The sequence below is a fragment of the Pyrgilauda ruficollis genome, unplaced genomic scaffold (genome assembly GCF_017590135.1).
Source record: "Pyrgilauda ruficollis isolate IOZ18807 unplaced genomic scaffold, ASM1759013v1 scaffold14, whole genome shotgun sequence".
Lineage (NCBI taxonomy): Eukaryota > Metazoa > Chordata > Aves > Passeriformes > Passeridae > Pyrgilauda > Pyrgilauda ruficollis.
The window spans coordinates 2,759,267-2,777,405 of NW_024512543.1; the positions used below are offsets into that span (position 1 = coordinate 2,759,267).

General features: G+C 34.8%; 1 protein-coding gene across 1 annotated transcript in view; it reads right to left on the reverse strand.

The window, feature by feature from the left end:
- The window catches only part of FSIP1 (fibrous sheath interacting protein 1), a 65,929-nt gene that overhangs the window by 36,535 nt on the left and 11,255 nt on the right, over positions 1–18,139 (reverse strand). The window contains exons 9-10 of the mRNA XM_041460141.1: positions 16,402–16,566; positions 12,272–12,409 (exon numbers count right to left, since the gene is read on the reverse strand). Coding sequence (XP_041316075.1) covers positions 12,272–12,409; positions 16,402–16,566 — 303 coding nt within the window. The remainder of the gene's footprint in view (positions 1–12,271; positions 12,410–16,401; positions 16,567–18,139) is intronic.

Below are 18,139 nucleotides of genomic sequence, written 5' to 3' on the forward strand. Positions count from 1 at the left end.
TGTGTCCTTTACACCATTCATAACATATCCAGTTCTCTGAAATGCTTTGACTTCTGTAATGCAACACCAGAAAAAAAAAAAAAATTACGTAATAGACTATTTTTCTTTTGAGGCTTTTATTTTCCAACACAACTTTTCTGATTTTAAAAAGCATCAGTTGCCCACATCATCTTTATTTTTTTTTTTTTATTCATTCTTGACACATATGACTACTTATCACATGGAGAAAAATACCTGGTTTACCACTCTGATCTGAGAAATTTGCATTTGGACTCAATTGATTTAACAATTTCCAAAGCTTCCCAAATGAGCAGAATTAATTGTATTGGGGGGGGGGGGAGAAGCACAAAACAAAATAAAACAAAACCTCTAATTTCAGCTTACTTTCCAAGATTTTCCATAGTAGCTTAATCCCATAAAATCCGAAGTAAAGCCTGTTAGATATAAAAGAAAGGTGCAAAGCTCCCCATTTAAGGACTAGTTACAACTCATTAAAGTAGGGACACATATAATTTGAAGCATTAGAATGCGTGCTGAAATATAATTAGTGGCTATGAATCAAACCAGGATGGATTGAACTAATTCCTGGAATGCTATTATGGAGAGTACCTTGTGGAGAAAGAATGATCCCTCTGTTTGCACAGCAACTAAACAGCTTCAATTTACTTTTAAAATTGACTCGAACTGGGATAAAGGTCCAGGATTTCAAAACGCGGCCTTCTAAATATAATCAGCCTGAATTATGCCTGTTTCACACTGTGATACTTGCAACCTGGTTACAGGCAGCAGGGATAAGGCTGCACTCAGCTTATTTCACTGCTTAATTTATATGGTAATTACCACACCACAGCCAGAATGGAGAGCATCTGCCAAATCTGAAGGCCCCAGAATAATAAAACTGACATGTGCTGTGATATTGTTGAAGTGCTGACTAAGAAACTTCTTTTATCTCCTCTTGAAGCTATAAAATGGTATTCGTGTTATTACTAGCAGGGAATTTTAACAGCCTTGCACTGACAGCAATTATGTAACACATGCACAAAACAATAGAGTTTCACATCACTTAATAAATCCTTGAGCTCTCTTAGCTCCAGATCTCTCGCTGGCTGGATTTTATGGTCTGGTAGTTCTATCCAACCTTCAGAACACTGAAGTATACAAACCACAAAAGCACTAGAAAATTATTAGAAACAACTGGCTTTTCTCCCTGTTACATCTATTTAATGAAGAGGGCATGATGCATCATGACGGAGGTTAATTAAAAGATTTGTCCACTCACTTCACTCTGTAGCTAAATGCTGTTATGAACCCCTGGTATAAAAACAAGCAAGATACAGATATTACTTTTCCTACTATGATCATTCTCTTATTAAGCAACACTTGCATTTAGGGGAAAAAAAGGCAATTTCTTTAGCATGCAACAGTAAAACAGATTTAATCTAATTTGTCTTTATTCATTTTAATGAAAATAAAACATAAGAAATCTAAATTTGCAGCTGATTTTCCTGCTTACATACCAATTCTGTTTCCAATAATATGCTTTAGTTTTTTGGCTTACATATATTGCACCTGAAACACCTAGTGACAGTACAAAAATTTCATAAAATAACTAAAATTATTACACTATAAACATTTAAAAAGCAAACTGTCAGATAAGGAAATACAGATAATTGAAAATAAAGAATACAAAGACAAAAGGTCATTTCTGTACTGGAACTTGTATTACAGTTTAGTAATACAAGTATTATTCACTCTTCTCCAATCAAAAAGTGTTTGACAGGTAGATTGATTAAAAAGGGAGAAACACTTACACCTTGAGAAAACTACAAAGTAACTGGAAGTCACTAGGTAATGAGACAGAGACTGAAAAACTAATCAAAATTACTCATACAGTAATTTCAAACACTGATAATTCCATTTTTGTACCATTCAGGTGGAAAGGCGTTTGTTCGCATAATGACTGTTTTCATAAATTCACTAGACACCCTGAATTTATCTCCATACTTCACACCTATAATATTTACAGGTTACAGTCTAAGTGACTCATAAAGAGTCTGAATAATGTATGCATGATGACTATTTCTAATCTTTCTCCACAAGTAAGTGCATACTGCCTACATTCTATAGAGTTACTAATTCTGTCATTCCTTGAATTAACATAATTCAAGTTCATTATTATTTTTATATAAGTTCACAGACATGCCTTTCTGAAAAGGACCACCATCACACTATACTTGAAATTTCTCTCACAAATATAGGTCACAATGCCTTCCTTTGCATACAATACCAAAAAGATCACCATTCTTTTGCTCCTTTACTAAATTAAAAATTCTTAGCTGGTTATTGCTCACTTTGAAGTCACCTCACTACTGCTTTCTAGCTTTGCCTCTAAAAATACTAGCAATAAAAACACTTGTTGGCTCTTATAATTGGATTTTATTTCCTCAATCAATTATCCTAAACAAAAAATAAGTACAAGATATTATATATGAGTGAAATTCTAACCATAAACAACTCTAATTACTTTCCCAATTACATACATATACCTGTTAAATAAATAATAAATCAAAAAACTGTAGCATTGTATTATATTTATATGCAATTACACTGACAAAGCAATATACATGGCTTCAACACAAAAAGGCTCTGTAGACTGCTTGTCACAAACCAGAAGCTTCCAGCACACTCTTAATAGGCTCTTATTACATTTAAGCCAATAGCAGAGGACAGGCACAAAATGTTTGTTTCCTGCGGAATGAAGACTCCCTGCTGAGAGACACCACTCTTCCTTGATATTTCTTTGAAGGAAGGCTTTGATTTACAGAAAGAAAAGCAGCTAGGAAGAAAAAAAGAACTGCTACAACCACATGCCCATGTTTGTAGAAGCAGTTATTCAGTTTTAATCTTCTTTTCCACGAACATCTCAAAAAGTGAAAGCATTCAGAACATTTGAATACTCTTCTTAGCAACAAATATTGTTTAGTGTTCAACAGATATGCATACCACAATATGATTACATTTTGTACTGAGGCACTAGGGAAGATAAATGCAATCAAAAGAAAAATATATAGTTTTTAAAAAAAGAACATCAATAGTCCAGGCAGAAAAGACTATATGATATGAATAATGACTGGATCCCACCAGAATGGAACAGGGAGTTCTCTGCATATCAGAAAATTAAGTCAACCACATAAGGAATAGGGAATTGTTCTAAAAAAAAGGGCAGTGACAGAGCACATACAATGGGAAATGATTATTAGTATGGAGGTGTGTTTAATTTTGACTGGATTTTGCATTTGGGAAATATAACTAACTACACAAATGAAGAGGCAGGGAAAAACAGCCTATGAAGATATACTCTTGAAAGAATACTCTTGAAAGGATTACTCTTGAAATACTCTTGAAGGAATAATTTAGAAATGTGAAACCTCTTCTACAGAAGGAATTCAAATACACCTATTCACCAAAACATAACTGACAGAATTGAAAAATAAAAATGTGTCATATGAAGAAGCATTTCTCACAAAGTCCAGTCAGTATCTTCTGTCTTCCAATGTCAACTTATTACAATGGGTTTCTTTTTTTGGTGCTACCTGAATAGTTGAAAGTAAAGGTAACACCCTATGTAGAAAGCATTTCTCCATAAATAAGTAGTACAGAACACGTAAAAAGTGGTCATTATCATGCAGTATTATGTACTGATGTACACTTCTCAGAATCTCTAAGCAGAGCAGTGCCAAAATGAAGAAATAAGGAGGCAAATCACACAGAATATTCTGAGTCGGAAGGGACCCACAAGGATGACCAAGTCCAATCTGAAGTGAATGGCTTGTATCTGCATGCTTGGTGCTATTAGCACCCTGCTCTGAGGGGAAATCAAAACCAAAACCAATCCAGATAACAAAAAAATTAGTCAAGGAGATCCTACAACCCTGCTTCTTTAAGAACTGGAGGACTGTGTTAAATGTTAGGATTTATCACAAAATATGTGGCCATGCTTCTTCCAGGGACATAATCAATCTGTGTGATGACAATTACACTTGCCCTGCATAGTTAGAGAAGTACATGCCCAGAAAGCCATTTCTAAGTGTCAGCCTAATTTTCCTTTTTATGAGGAGGGACTTCAATGGCTAGGACATAAGCAAGTCTCAAAAATTTTCATCACAGCCCTGAAACAAAGCACTAGGACTAAAAAAAAAAAAAAAAAAAACAAAAAAAAAAAGTCATGGTGTTAGAAAACCATTAATCTAGATCAATGATGAGACTGTCATCAGAAAAAGGAAGTTCCTTGTCCAACAATCTCTTCATGAATTTTGCATGACAGATACAACCAATGCTCAATATTCCACCCATCACCAGGCCAGAGAAATATGGTCCTTCTAATTTATGCTGGTTTTCCCCTGAATACTTTGTTCCTTGATGAATATCGTAATAGCACCATGGAAAAGATGATGTCCTTCCTCCTCTAAATCTTAGAAAAAGATTTCTATGTAGAGTTAGGTCACTCTCTTGCCTGAAGCAAAATAGAGATGAAGCTACTGAGATGAAATTGTTTAGGTTGAATAGAGTGGGGGTGTACTCCAGGCCAGGTTATATTTCTGAAAGAAAAGGCAAAATTTTGATCATACATGCTGATAGCACGCTTTGTACCTATGGCTGCTTGGCTGTATTGGCATGCTCTGAGCATGTGTACCAAACCAGGCCATAGACAAAGGAATGCTCAGTCCAGCATCAAACTGACTTAAGCATGAGACAAGCCACGAGGTGCCCAACCCTGCCAAACTGGCAACCAGTACAAATACTCAGTAACAGAATGTTGGGCATTTACCTATTTTTTCCATCAAAGGTTTATATGCCCGTAGCTCTAATGAGAGGGAATATTTTAAGTGCAGATTTTCTGGAAAGAGGACATCCCAGACTCCTAAGTATGTTTTGATACTGACCTGTGCTGTGCAGCACAACTAAAAAATATTATGTATAATTAGGCTATTTACATATATGAGAAAAAACTTCCAAATCTTTACTCCAACCAACTCTGTTTGACTCTGTAAACAGGATTACTCTGTTTCTGAAAATAAATTACTACATTCATGATAGAAATACTGCTGTTGTCATCACAAGAAACTTTTTCTAGAAGCCAAAATTCTGTTGGAAATACTTCAAGCTTTCAACTAAGCTTTGTTATAAAACTGTGATTATCAGATTTATCACAGTATGCTATCAGTTTGTTTGAAAACATTCATTGCAGTATCCCTCTTATCTATAAATTCAATGGGATTTTTTTATATTCTTAGGAATCGTATTGAAAATAACATTTTGTTTACCACTACTGCCTTTCATAGGTGAAAATACATAAAATATTGTATAGCTTAAACTGAAATAAACAACATGCCAACAACAATATTAAAAATATTTATAGACGTCACATATAGCCAGGACATTTAAGAAGGTTTTGGCCTAGGAACCCCATGTGGCTGTCAAATAGTTTGATGTAGTTTACAGGAATATCTCCAACCTGTGCATCTGCTATGTGCTTTATTATCTTTCACTCTTAGAGATGCTGTATGACTACACTTCCATCCTGTCCTAGTAAGCTAAAGTGTCTCAAGAATAAAACCAAAGCCCTACTACAGAGTTTGTACATGCAGACATACAGACACACACAGGTATAAGATAAATTTCCAAAATTTCCTATGTTGACATTTATCACAGACTCAAAAATCACACAGCCACTGACTATAAGATGGAGAGATGCATTCATATACTTTTCAAAAGATTAAAATGCTCACCCGCAAAGGATAAGTTACACCTAAGTACACGTTGCAGAAGGTTTCCTCCACAGCAGCCCTGTTGTTTTTAATTTCTAATTTGAATGGGACATCCTAGGGAAAAGCAGAAACAGCCTTCCCCAACAAAACTTGCAGAGTAACAAGGGCTTTTTCCTGACTATTTCACTTAGAGTACAGAGTGCAAGCAGGCCAACAAAAATAATTCCTCTTTCCTACAGAGATTAAAGAACAGTGCTAACTTGCAGCAAGGAATGAGGAATTCCTGCATTTGCCAGTAGAGACATGTGACAACAGGTCTTCTCCCTGCCTCAGAGGGACATGCACACTTCAATCATGAAAATTTTACAGTGTCGACACCTACTAACCGGAGAATTTTTAAGCATTACTTCAATATTACCACAGCTAGAAACCACAGTTACAGCATTGAAATGTGATGCTACATGTTGTACAAACAGGGAAGAGGTAGGAGAAATGAAAAGCCCAAATCAACTTGTGAAGTATATCCATACAAAAGGTACATGTACACAGTCAAGTACCTGGAAAACACCAAAACTCCAGTGCTTAATATGCTTGAGTGCCTTTAACCAGAAGGCTTCAGCCATGAGCACGGCAATGAGCAATTGTTTACAAATACAACCTCTGGACGAAGGGCACCATCCTGCTTTGAAGGCATCTATTTATATCAACAATGAACTAAGGATAACAGGTTGAAAGGGGAGTTTAGAAGGCAGGAAAAAGAGCATTTCAAGTAGTTATGTGGAACCCAGGTTGGAGATGATGAGAGGTCAGGAGACAGAAAAATTGATGACATACTGAAAAAAAGTAATAGGCAAATACAACAACACTGTTGAGGTCAGAGAGGACAGCAGTGTGACAGATACACTGAATAAGTAACACAGAAGCAAGTCAGTTTTGATGGACTCTTTCACTGTCTAAGAAAAAGCACATTTCCAATAATAATCTGTTTGATGGTGTTAAATAAAATTAAGAAAGCAGCGCAGTTACACATAAGCTATGTTAGAGACACAAAATGGGAGGAGACCAAACAATGACTATAAGTAGCACTACATGAATTTAGAGATGGGTGAGTAGTCAGAGATACTTTGTTATTTTATGATTGCAAACACCACAATATAACAGAGTTGTAAGCCAGCAGAGTTGTTTTAACTGGAAATTACATGTTGGGAGAAGGAGGATCAGTACATTGAATGGACAGAAAATTTGATCATTGTTACCTAGAAATCCATTATATTTAAAACAGGCCCCATTACAGGTACCAAATTCCAGCAATGATTTCTCATATACAGTACCAACACATAACTAATACTTATGATGCAACTGGCAATACTACTTAGCACCACCATATGGATGCAGTTCAATTTAACAGGCATTTACATAAATATTATCGTAATTTTCCGTATAAACTAGAAGCATCATCAACGGTTTAACTTATCAATATTTTAATATAATTTAGTTTTTAAAATTCAACATATGTACAAAAATTATTTAGTTTTATTAAATCTTAATGTAACATGTAGTTTTAAAATATTTTTTACAAATCCTTTAGGCAGCCACTTCATTCTTATCCACAGTACAGTGGAAAACAATCAATACACAGTAAATTTATTAAATCATAAGTGAAATGTTTACATTTTGTCAATCTACCATTAATCTTATTGCTCTCTTCTCATATGTAGTAGCTGTTAAATGAAGAAAATAAGACTTTGACACTGATATTTTCCCAGGTGGAAATGCCACCACATTTCACTCTGAAACAATCCTGTACAATTGCATAATTAGAATGAAGTCTTGTAAAACATGAATAAACAAGATTTGTTTGAAGATCGACAACAGCTTGACAAGCGACTTTAGCACCTGGTAGATGCTTTTGAAGAAATAACATAGAGAGTGGCATATCTCAACTTTATTTAGATAGGCTGTCTTTTTCCCTTTACTTGGTACAATGTTTTATGAAAATGTTTTATGAAACAATTTCTACTTTTATGGACAAAAACATGCTTATTTAGAAGCCAGACACCACATGATACCATATGAATTAAAATAAAGATGTTTGCTATTTATCTGCTGTAGTCTACAATGACTACCAATGGACAGAATAGTTAAAAACATGGCCATGTTTCTGTGTTTTACAGTATTAGTTGTTGATTTCTGGAAAGACTGTCATACAACATCTTACAGTATTGTCTGGTTGACAGATTACTTTCCAGATATGTGGTAGGGCTATATGTTACTCTCTTCTTCCCTTTAGAAGGAAAGAAAGGAACTATGGCAGAGGTCGGTAAGAAATTATTCTTTTCTGGAAGCTGCCTAATACAGACTCAGGATCAGGCACACTGAATTCAATCAGTACTGGGCTAAAACTGCAAGAAGACTATGTGTAAAAACAAACCCCATCATCACCCTGAAACACAGTAAATGATGTAAGTGATGTAAGACCTTCTCCAGGACCAAACAATAATTAATTTTACCCTGAGATTTCCCCACAGATACACTTTATTTTGCATCAAAAAGATAAGAATTATACTTTTTGGAGTAAGCTGCTACAGGTAATCAAAGCTCCTGACAGCATTGTCACATTTATTATTTTTGTTCTTTATCATCCTCCCCGGTTGCACACCTTTCTGCAAATTTTAGCTATTCTAATAACCAAATGTATATTTTCCTAACACTACTTTGCGATAAAAAAAAAACAAAAAACAAAAAACAAAACCTTAATAATTAACAATCACACAATGCATTTGGCCATGAGACTGCATGAACTTGGAAAAAATAATTCCTAGAGGTGTACAGACATCTGATAAATTTAAATTTAAGACTAGGGTAATTATATCTAGCTTCTGTTTTAAAAGCACTTACTAGAAGTAAGAGGACATCTTTTTTTCAAGTAGGTATCAGTATTTTGGTTGTGCCAAGAGGTAATTGGTACTTATATGTGTGCATACACACTATTACTTGCATATATATTCCATATGCATTTGAAGTATTTATGATTTTATATATTTAACCAAAATCCAAAAAGAGATGTGTAGGTAGACTTTTGGCAGGAATTAATCAGCTTCCAGTGTAATACATTAAAAATCAACACAAATATAGGCAGCAAAGGTAAAGCTATAATAATAACTTGCTTTGATGTGCATTTAAATCTACTGTCTGCCATGAAGAAATTCAACACATCATCAAACGTGCCACTGGATTATGACAAATGGCCAAGGAGACAAAGCCACAATTGAAAAATAACTACATTTATTATTCTTTCTATATAAAATTCTTTTCATTAATGCTCAGCAACACGCATTTGGCAGCTGAACTGGGTATTTTTTTGAAGCAGCAGTTAACAATACAATCCACAAAACAAAGATAAGCTCAGTGGTTTCCAGGAAACTGAAAGATGAAAGAATGCGGAGAGAGTCAGACATGGTTTCAAATGAAGAACAAGTGAACTAAGGTCAAACTGAAACCTAAAAGAAATTCAGCAAGGGCCCAGCTACCACGGTACAGATACATTTCAGTTGGATTGAAATTTCACTATGCATTTCAACAATGCATACAATACGTTCTTTCGTATATGAATTCACTAGGGACAATTTTTTTCAAAGTAAAGGAGGAACTCAGATTCCAAAGCCCTTAGTTTCACTAATTCAAATGTAATATTTTTCAGATTCTATGTGTTTATATCAAATGTAAATTAGATTAAAGTTTTATCTTCTGTCTTTGTTTTGTGAGTTTACTCCCAGATTTAGCTGACACCATGAAGTCTTACATGATATATTGGGTTAATTGTAGTGGAGGAATCCATAAATGTTATCATTTCAGAAGCCAGCACCTACTAAATAGCCTTCTCCAGAAATACGATTAATGTATTCATTCCCCTTGAAGAGAAGGTCATTACCATGATACAAATAAATTTAAATCATATTACAGTAGTGGGGAAAATACAGCATTCTACCATATACACCAAAGAAAGCTAATAGAGCTAACCTTTACACCTACTGCAAGTAACGTCCTAACACACAGAGTTAAATTCTGTTTAGATAAACTATTCATAATTTCCACCTAGGAAGCGAAAACCAAAAATATATTGTCCAAGGGACTTTTCAAAATACATTTTAACATAAGTTCTCTCAGATATTATGTTTGTAAAATACTGTGTTTTACAATTATCAAGTATAACCATGCATTCAGAAATAACACTCCTAACTGCTGGGAAATCACCTCCTCTACTCAGAGCAGAGAATTTGTTTATAATTTTACATAGCAAATTACAGTGGTTTAGGAAAGAGTAAAGGAGAACTTGAAATGTAACGTGAATTTTAAAAACACGGATTTTAAATACACAATTTTAAAAAAAGTAGAAAAATAACAATGCTAAAAGCTGCACACATGGACTCTTGCCACAAGTGAGAGGTAAATCTCTCACAACCTGCATTTTATAAAGCAGAAATGACAACTTTATTACCAGTCAAAATATCTCCTAGAACCATGCCTAGGCATTCCTCTTCTGACATACAGTGAAGAGTGCCACCTATTGAATAAAAACCAGCATTTCCAGAAATTATTAAATTATTCTGGAAACATGCAATCTATGTACTCCCTTCCTCAACCCAAGTTTTCAGTTTAGTTTTTCATCATGCAGTGTCTTGGCAGAGACCAGATTTGCCAAAATATTACTTCGGTATAGAAACAAGGCCAAAACAAAACTGCATATAAATTATCTGATTTAAGAAAAAAAAAAATTCAATTATGTGTGTTTCATTAAAAAGAAAAAAAAATTATTTTTTTAAGGCTGTTATTTTTTCACTCAAGAAAATGTATCTTTTCTATAAATTTAACTTTACTGTTAGAAGGAAAAACCTAGTTGCATTCAGACCTGAACACTTTACCTTCACTGACATCTGAAGTATCTCACAGAGGACCTACTACTCACATATTTGACATCCACATGCCATGATCTCAGTCATGCTCCAGAGCAGCAATGATCAGAAGACAGTGTGTCCCCCTAAAGAAGCCCTGCCAGGTGCTGCAATGCAGGCAGCAATGCTACACATTGGTGCAGGTGACATTCTGTATTTATAAACAGTGTAAATTGGCATTACAGTCTATCAATTTAGAGTTTTAAATACACACAATCTAGTCAAGGAAGAATGGGTGGTATATTGCAAGAGTCTGCATGTAATGTGATACCAAACAAAACTGCTATAACCCAACCAAGTTTTGGAACTGACCCATTTATAAACAAAATATTTGAATGAGTCAGCAGCCCACTGCATTTCCCAGGCCTGCTGTAGACTATCATACAATCCCCAGACACACTTCCTCAGATTGTGCTTGCCTCATGAGCAAGGTCAGTAGCAACAAAAGTGATATAAAGGTCAATGAGTAGAAAAATATTACAATATGCAGACTTACTTTATCTGATTACCCATTAACCTACTCAATATACTAAAGCTCACAGATTTCCTCTATTTATTTGTCTCCCTCTTTTAACTGCTTAATACAACATAATAGTGTATTAAAATTATGTTCTACGATTGTTTTGGTACAGTGAATAAATCAGAAGTAAATATGCTTCCTTACTGTAGCCACACACCCCCAAGTAAACAGCTTCTAAAACAACCACTGTTTCCTTGTCTGAAGTCTTTGTTCTCATACTTCATGCATACTCCAGCACTGCCAGAATAAACCTTGCTTATGTTGAGGGGCTGGAGCTTTTGCAACTACAGCAACGGTGCTATAAGTAATTGAGATTATATCACTGTGGCTATGCTGCCACCTGAATCACAAAGCTTTTGATTTGCACTAGAGATTCCTTTTTGAGGGTGATAAAATATAACAGGAACAACACATTTCCTGACTCTGGTTCTTGTGGAGAGTAAGCCTACTGCTAAATAAAGACCTCCAAGACAAAAAGGTAGGCTACACAGATTTTTGGTCAGTCACAACAAACTTAGGTATTTATGTTTTTCTTACTAAGTGAAAAACTCTAAAATCAGCTACACACAAGAAACAAATTTCTACAATGCACAGACATAAAAATGCTATTTTTCTTTCAATTTAGTGAAAATAAAGAAAGATTACCACAATAACTTAGTGTATACAATACTCTCATCAGACCTGGTCCTTCAAAGAACACTGAAGTACATGAGCCATTAAAAAATCCTTTTTAGGATGCATATATATATTATTGTTTATGCTATGCACCTCTGAGGAAGAAGAGAGTAGAATAATGTCTTTGACTCTGAAAGATCCTATATTAAAGGTAAGTATGCATTACAACTGAAGAAAAAAGGTTTCCCAGACTAAGAATAATTATTTCAGGCTTTTGTCTGCATATTTCTTTGGGCATTCCTTCAGAAATTTACATAAGGTTAAAGAATTTGATTTTATTTAAAGACACAAGGGATGATAAATTCTAACATTCCCAGACCAAAGGAAGAAAAATATGACAAAAGTAGGAAACTTACAAGACTTCTCTCTAGGGATTCCAGCTGATAATCTATTTCTTTCAGACGATTCTGTTGATCACGTTTTTCCTTATTGTCCCGCAGAACTTTTTCACCTGGAATTGTTTCTAGGTTTCTGCTTGCATAAACCAGAGGCTCCTGAGAAAATAATTGATAGAAGTTAACCACATAACTTTATATTGCTTCATAGACAGATGAGGGTTCTTCTGATTTCTACTACGAAAATAGTGAATTGCTTATAATAATACATCAATGTTAAATTCTGCAAATGCAGTTTTCATTATGCATATTTTCAAATACAATAGCTAAATATCAGACAAAACATATTTCAATAATAGGATTCTTACTCTTTGCATTTTAAGAGGAATTTCTTAGTCTCCAGATCTAACACCTGGATGCTTAATTTCTACTATAGCAATAAAAGTCCTCTGACAATAGGGGTGACTGAATGACTGGTTCAAAGTTTGCTCCTCTTAGCCATTCTGGGATCAGAATTAAGCCAGAAGGAAAAGGAAAAAACTGAGCCAAAATGACAACAGGTTTTGTTTACTTGGTATCATGGTAAACGAGGAAAAACCCTCTCTCTGTAAGCTGGAGTTAATTGCCCAGCCTTTATTAAAGATTTGGGTTACACATTCTCACATCCTTCAATAGGTTTGGACTAGATTCTGAAGTTTGTATCAGTCCCAAATACAGTCAGGTTTCAGTATTACATGTAATTCAGTTCATTGAGAATGACAAGTATTGGCAAAACTACAAAGTTATGTTGTAATCAGAAAAAACCCCAAAGCTTTCTCTTGCAAACCATAGATTCTATAGAAAAATCTATAGTGGCAAATGTAAAAAGCCTAAGCATTCCCCTATCTTGATAATCAATTCAACACAAAGGGACATGAGCAGTCATAGAATAAAAAAATACACTATTCATTCTTACTTTCAGAAGCAGCTCAAGAAATTTTAACAGACACACAAGGAAAATAATTCCAAGTAGCATGACTAATTGGAAAGAAAAACAACCTTCACAATTCAACATTCAACAGTAAATTCCTCAGCAACAATATATGAAAAACTGTATCTGTAAACAACTTTTTCTGAACATCAAGAAAATCTATGAGTTCTGACATTTAAATCAAAATATTAGTTGCTTGAAAATAAACTTAATACAGTAAAAATTTTTGAATATTTATTTACAATAAGTAATAGTTGGGAGTATCACAATGACAGTAAACTTTCCTGCAACAAACATATTTTCTGCTTCATTCTGTGTTGCTTTCATAATTACTCATAACAATCTATTTGATATTTGACCACTCTGGAGCATTAAGCTGCTGCTTTCTCATAAGTAGTTCTTACAGCCTCACTTCTCTCATCCCTGAATAGTAACTGATAGAAACTCACACAATATAAGTAAAGTCAAGGTTTTTCCCCACTTACTAATTTTTCAACATTCTTCTCAAAATATCATAAAATTGTATAAAGTATTATATCAAGGAAAACATTTTATTGTCAATGTTTTGCACACTTCAGAATGTTTTGTTTCAATTATATAGCACATGTACATATAGCACATAGCAGAGAAGTCCATTTAAGATTACTTTGTCTTTCATATTTTTAGATCTGTAGAAAATAAAACTGTTAAACATTTTACATAAGGGCAAATACAAATATTAAGCAAGAGCCAAAGCTGAAACAAACATAACGCTAAAGAGAAATATGCAGTATTTGAAGTACCTACAATTATTTGTTGCGCTTCCTCTCCTCTGAATTTTATACATAAATAATAACAAAATCCCACCTAATGAAGCATATTAGGGTCATACAATCATCTTGAGGCATAAAACTGGCTGATCAGTTTATTAACCTGCTTCTAACCATGCTCTGAAACAGATCACCATCATCTGTGAAATTCATCTGTTTTGGCAAAGCACAGGCATAGACTATAAGCTATCAAGGACTTCATTAATTGAAAAATTAGTGTATCTTCTAAATTTTCAGTATTTATTTAATCTTAAACTGCTAACTGTAGACCACTGCTATAATAAAAAAAGGGAATATTTTCTTGATTTAAAAAACCCCAATCAGTTATGAAAGAACTCCTCATGGTAATACACATTAATTATCTTTCAAGACAACCAAGCCTACAGATATTATTGTTTCTTTAAATACCATCTTCATTTGCTTTAGTTTTCAGGTAGTTTTTCAATTTTTCAAGCTGGTAACTGTACTCATCACACACAATCTTATACTTCATATTCTTCAGCCTATCATTTTCCTGTTTCTTTTGGGATTAAATTCAACTTAATTTATTCTTCCCCAAAAATATTAAGTAAGACAGAAACATTTTTAAATATTTAGTTGATTTGGCACCAGAGCAAAGAAACATTTCTGAGAGAAATGCAGTTCTGATGAGAAACATTTCCATGTAAAAGAGAACATTAGTCATGGAAAAGCATTCTTAATCCCGCTGGACTTCTTGCACAAAAAGATGAACATGTCTGCTCCTCTGTTACAGCTCAGCTATGGTATTGCAGGATAATTGAAGCCCATTATTAAAGATTTCAGAGTGAGAGAATAGTTTCTGTATCCTGGCAAAGGATCCATCAGTGACAAAAAGGACATCTCCCACAGAGGCAACAGTGATTAAGTGTTTTGTATTTTGGAAGTTATATCTAACATAATTCTTGGAAGAAAAGAATGTGCAGCTTCATCACATGCAACTCTAAGCTAATTCTAAATTAAAATCATAGAACTACAATGTCTGAAAGCTTTTTACATGCTGCCAAACAAAACTGAAGGGAACTGCTTTTCACTAATGAAAGGTAACAAGGAATTAGCTACCTGGTTTTGGTTGTTAGGTTTAATATTACTCAAAAAAGATAATACATCACTCTTTCATTAGCATACACCTCAATGCAAGTTTCTATTCAACTGTTTCTGGGCTATTACCTGAAAGGAAACAACAACAATAACTTGGACAAACATTTCCAAATAGAGCACTCATTATCCCAGGCAAGTCACATTAACTTCAAACTGATGTCTTGCAACACTGAACGCAAGATCAAGGCAATCACTGGCAAGCTCAGGGTAACAACTGCATTTGTTATGTGATTACCAACAAGAGGGAGGTGCTTTCTCACACATTAGATCCCAGCTGGTAAATGATCAACATCAAAATGTAACTCCTCTGGAACTGAGCTACAGAAAATAACGCTAGAGGTAAAATAAAACCTCACATTCAGAAAGAAGCCCATAAAAAAATGACATTAAAGTGCCCTTACGAAAGGAGAAAAAAAACAAGCCTACAGGTATTTTAGTCTTTCAATGAGCTATTTCTCATACACTGGTAACTGAAAACAGTTTTCTGAATGAATATTTTTACAGATATTCTCTGATACTTCAGTTCTGGCCATAAAACAAAAATATTACAGAAGTATATAAGCTTTGTGCAAATAAATGAAAAATAAGAATTAGGGGTTTTTGTTTTAAACCCCATTATAGTAGAGACAACAGTATCAGGGCATGGGATAAATCGGAGTCTTCTAAGTACAAAATTCAAACAATCATTTCTCAAGGCTGAGACCTTGATTCTTAATCTTCAAATCTCAATATTGCTGGCAAGGCAAAAAGACAAAGGCCATTAAAAACAAGGGACACACAATTTCAATCTATCTTCTACAGTCTTTAACATTGCTTATCAGTCACTGCCTTATCCTTCAGATCATAAGTGAACAGGCACTTTTGGTATTCTGAGATAAGAAGGAACCTAATTCTAACTCCCAAAGGTAAACTATAATGCATAATTTGTTTCTATGCTGAAAAAAACACCCTCATGCACATAAAAATGTACGAGTTACCCATTTCGGAACATGTATCTTGGAAGTGCGGAATCAACAACTCTTAAAAAAAAGTCAGTTCTCGAATTACATATGACTCAAAATAGCAACAAATTATTTTTCCATTGTTTTCTACAGCTAAAATTTCTCACTTCACTCCTTAATACATAGACTTTATGAATAAATAGAGGATCCTAAAGAAAAATGCAAAAGATACAAATACAGTCATATGCGGTATTGATCTCAGCACACAGGTCATATAAAATATCTGCAGATGAGCTCTGATCTGTAACCTACCTGATGTATCTGGCTTGGACATTTTGAGCTACAGCTGGAAAGAGCAGGAAGCTCCCCATTAGATAGCAGCAGTTGAAGCTTATTGTCAATCTCATTCAGGAGATGAAATTCCACCAGTTCAGGTGTGTACCCTTCTCCTGGTGCCTGCCAGACAGGTACATTCTCCTGCTGGATGTACAGAAAATACTTATGCTTCATTCACAAAGGAAACAGACTTTTAAGGGCAGTTGCATATCAAGTGTATTTATTTTTCAGATAAACCATACTTAATAATACAATGTACATTTTCATCCATCTCAGTATACAGCTGAAATCTCCCAAATATTCATGTCCCTAGCACACTCAAGAGCAACTATGGACAGAACAAGTAGAGACATTCATACATTTATCACTTTTAAATATAACCAAGGACCAACTTAAATGGACAGCCACTTTCTATCTGAGAAAGGAGTCAAAAAGTGAGAAAGCCTAACCAAAACTTGGTTTGGAATGAAACTGCAGAGGTTGATACTGTAGCAGAAACCACCTGGAGCCCAATCTCAAACAGAGGGTATGAGACGTAAGGTGCCACTTGCAAAGTACCACCCAAGAAGAAAAAAGGCATTCATAGGAAATCAAAGGAACACAAAGCAGAGAGTCCTTTTCCTGATCATGATTTACATGACTTTTTCCTCTTGACAGCAGTTAACACCTGAATAACACATATGAATATAGACTCCTACTACATACAGTTGCATATTGTCAGTGAGCTAGGCCATTTAAGCCAAGCCGGTGAGCTCATACCCACAGACAAATGCAGGTTTTCTACAGCAACTTGGCACTCCCTGCCTCACACTCAGGGAACCAAGTCTGCACAACCCCCATCCACTGGGTACCAGAGTAGCAGATTACATCTCTGTCCTGACCACAGCAGAATGAAGCAGTAGATAGGACCTTAGCAGAGGATGTGTCAAAGGACATGAGTGTAATGCTGGTTTCCTTTCTTCTTCCTACCAGAATAGGACCAGCATCTTGTCCTAAGACTCTAACATCTGCCTTGCAAGAAATTCATGTCCACTATTTGATTCCAGCTCCCAGAATAGTCCTCTGGCTATTCAAGCAGTTGCATCCATACAAGAGGAGGAAATATCAGCTTCCAATTACAATACCACTGCTATGAGGTCATTTGTGGTCATTCATCCCCATTATCCTAAAGCATATTAGTTGCAAAAAGAAAAAAAGAAGCATACCCCAAACACCTGTCATAAATTATCTTCATAATAAATGCAAAACAAACAAAAAAAAAAAAAAAAAAAAAAAAAAAAAAAAAAAAAAAAAGAAAGAAAAAAAGAAGAGTCGAGAGAGTAATCTTTTTTGTGAAACAAAATCAGTTCTAATACATACAAGCATGATGAGACACAAATAATAAATCATACAAGCATGATGAGACACAACTAATGAGCCTCACCAGACCTGAGCTGACTCCAAAATAGCCACTCACAAGTTCCTAGATGCTTGCCAGCTCTGTAGAAACATATGTTCAGGTGAGACAGTGACCACAAAAACACAAGTATCCAGTACGGTACTACATTTGTGTCATGTCAACCACCTCCTAATCAGAGAATGAAAATCACAGAGCAAAAACACAGAAATGACTCCACAGGAGTACATTAAGATGTAACTGTACTCGTGAGCTACAGCTCAGTTTCTGTATCCCATACTCCAAACATCCAAATTACCCCAGCAGTCATTTTACTCC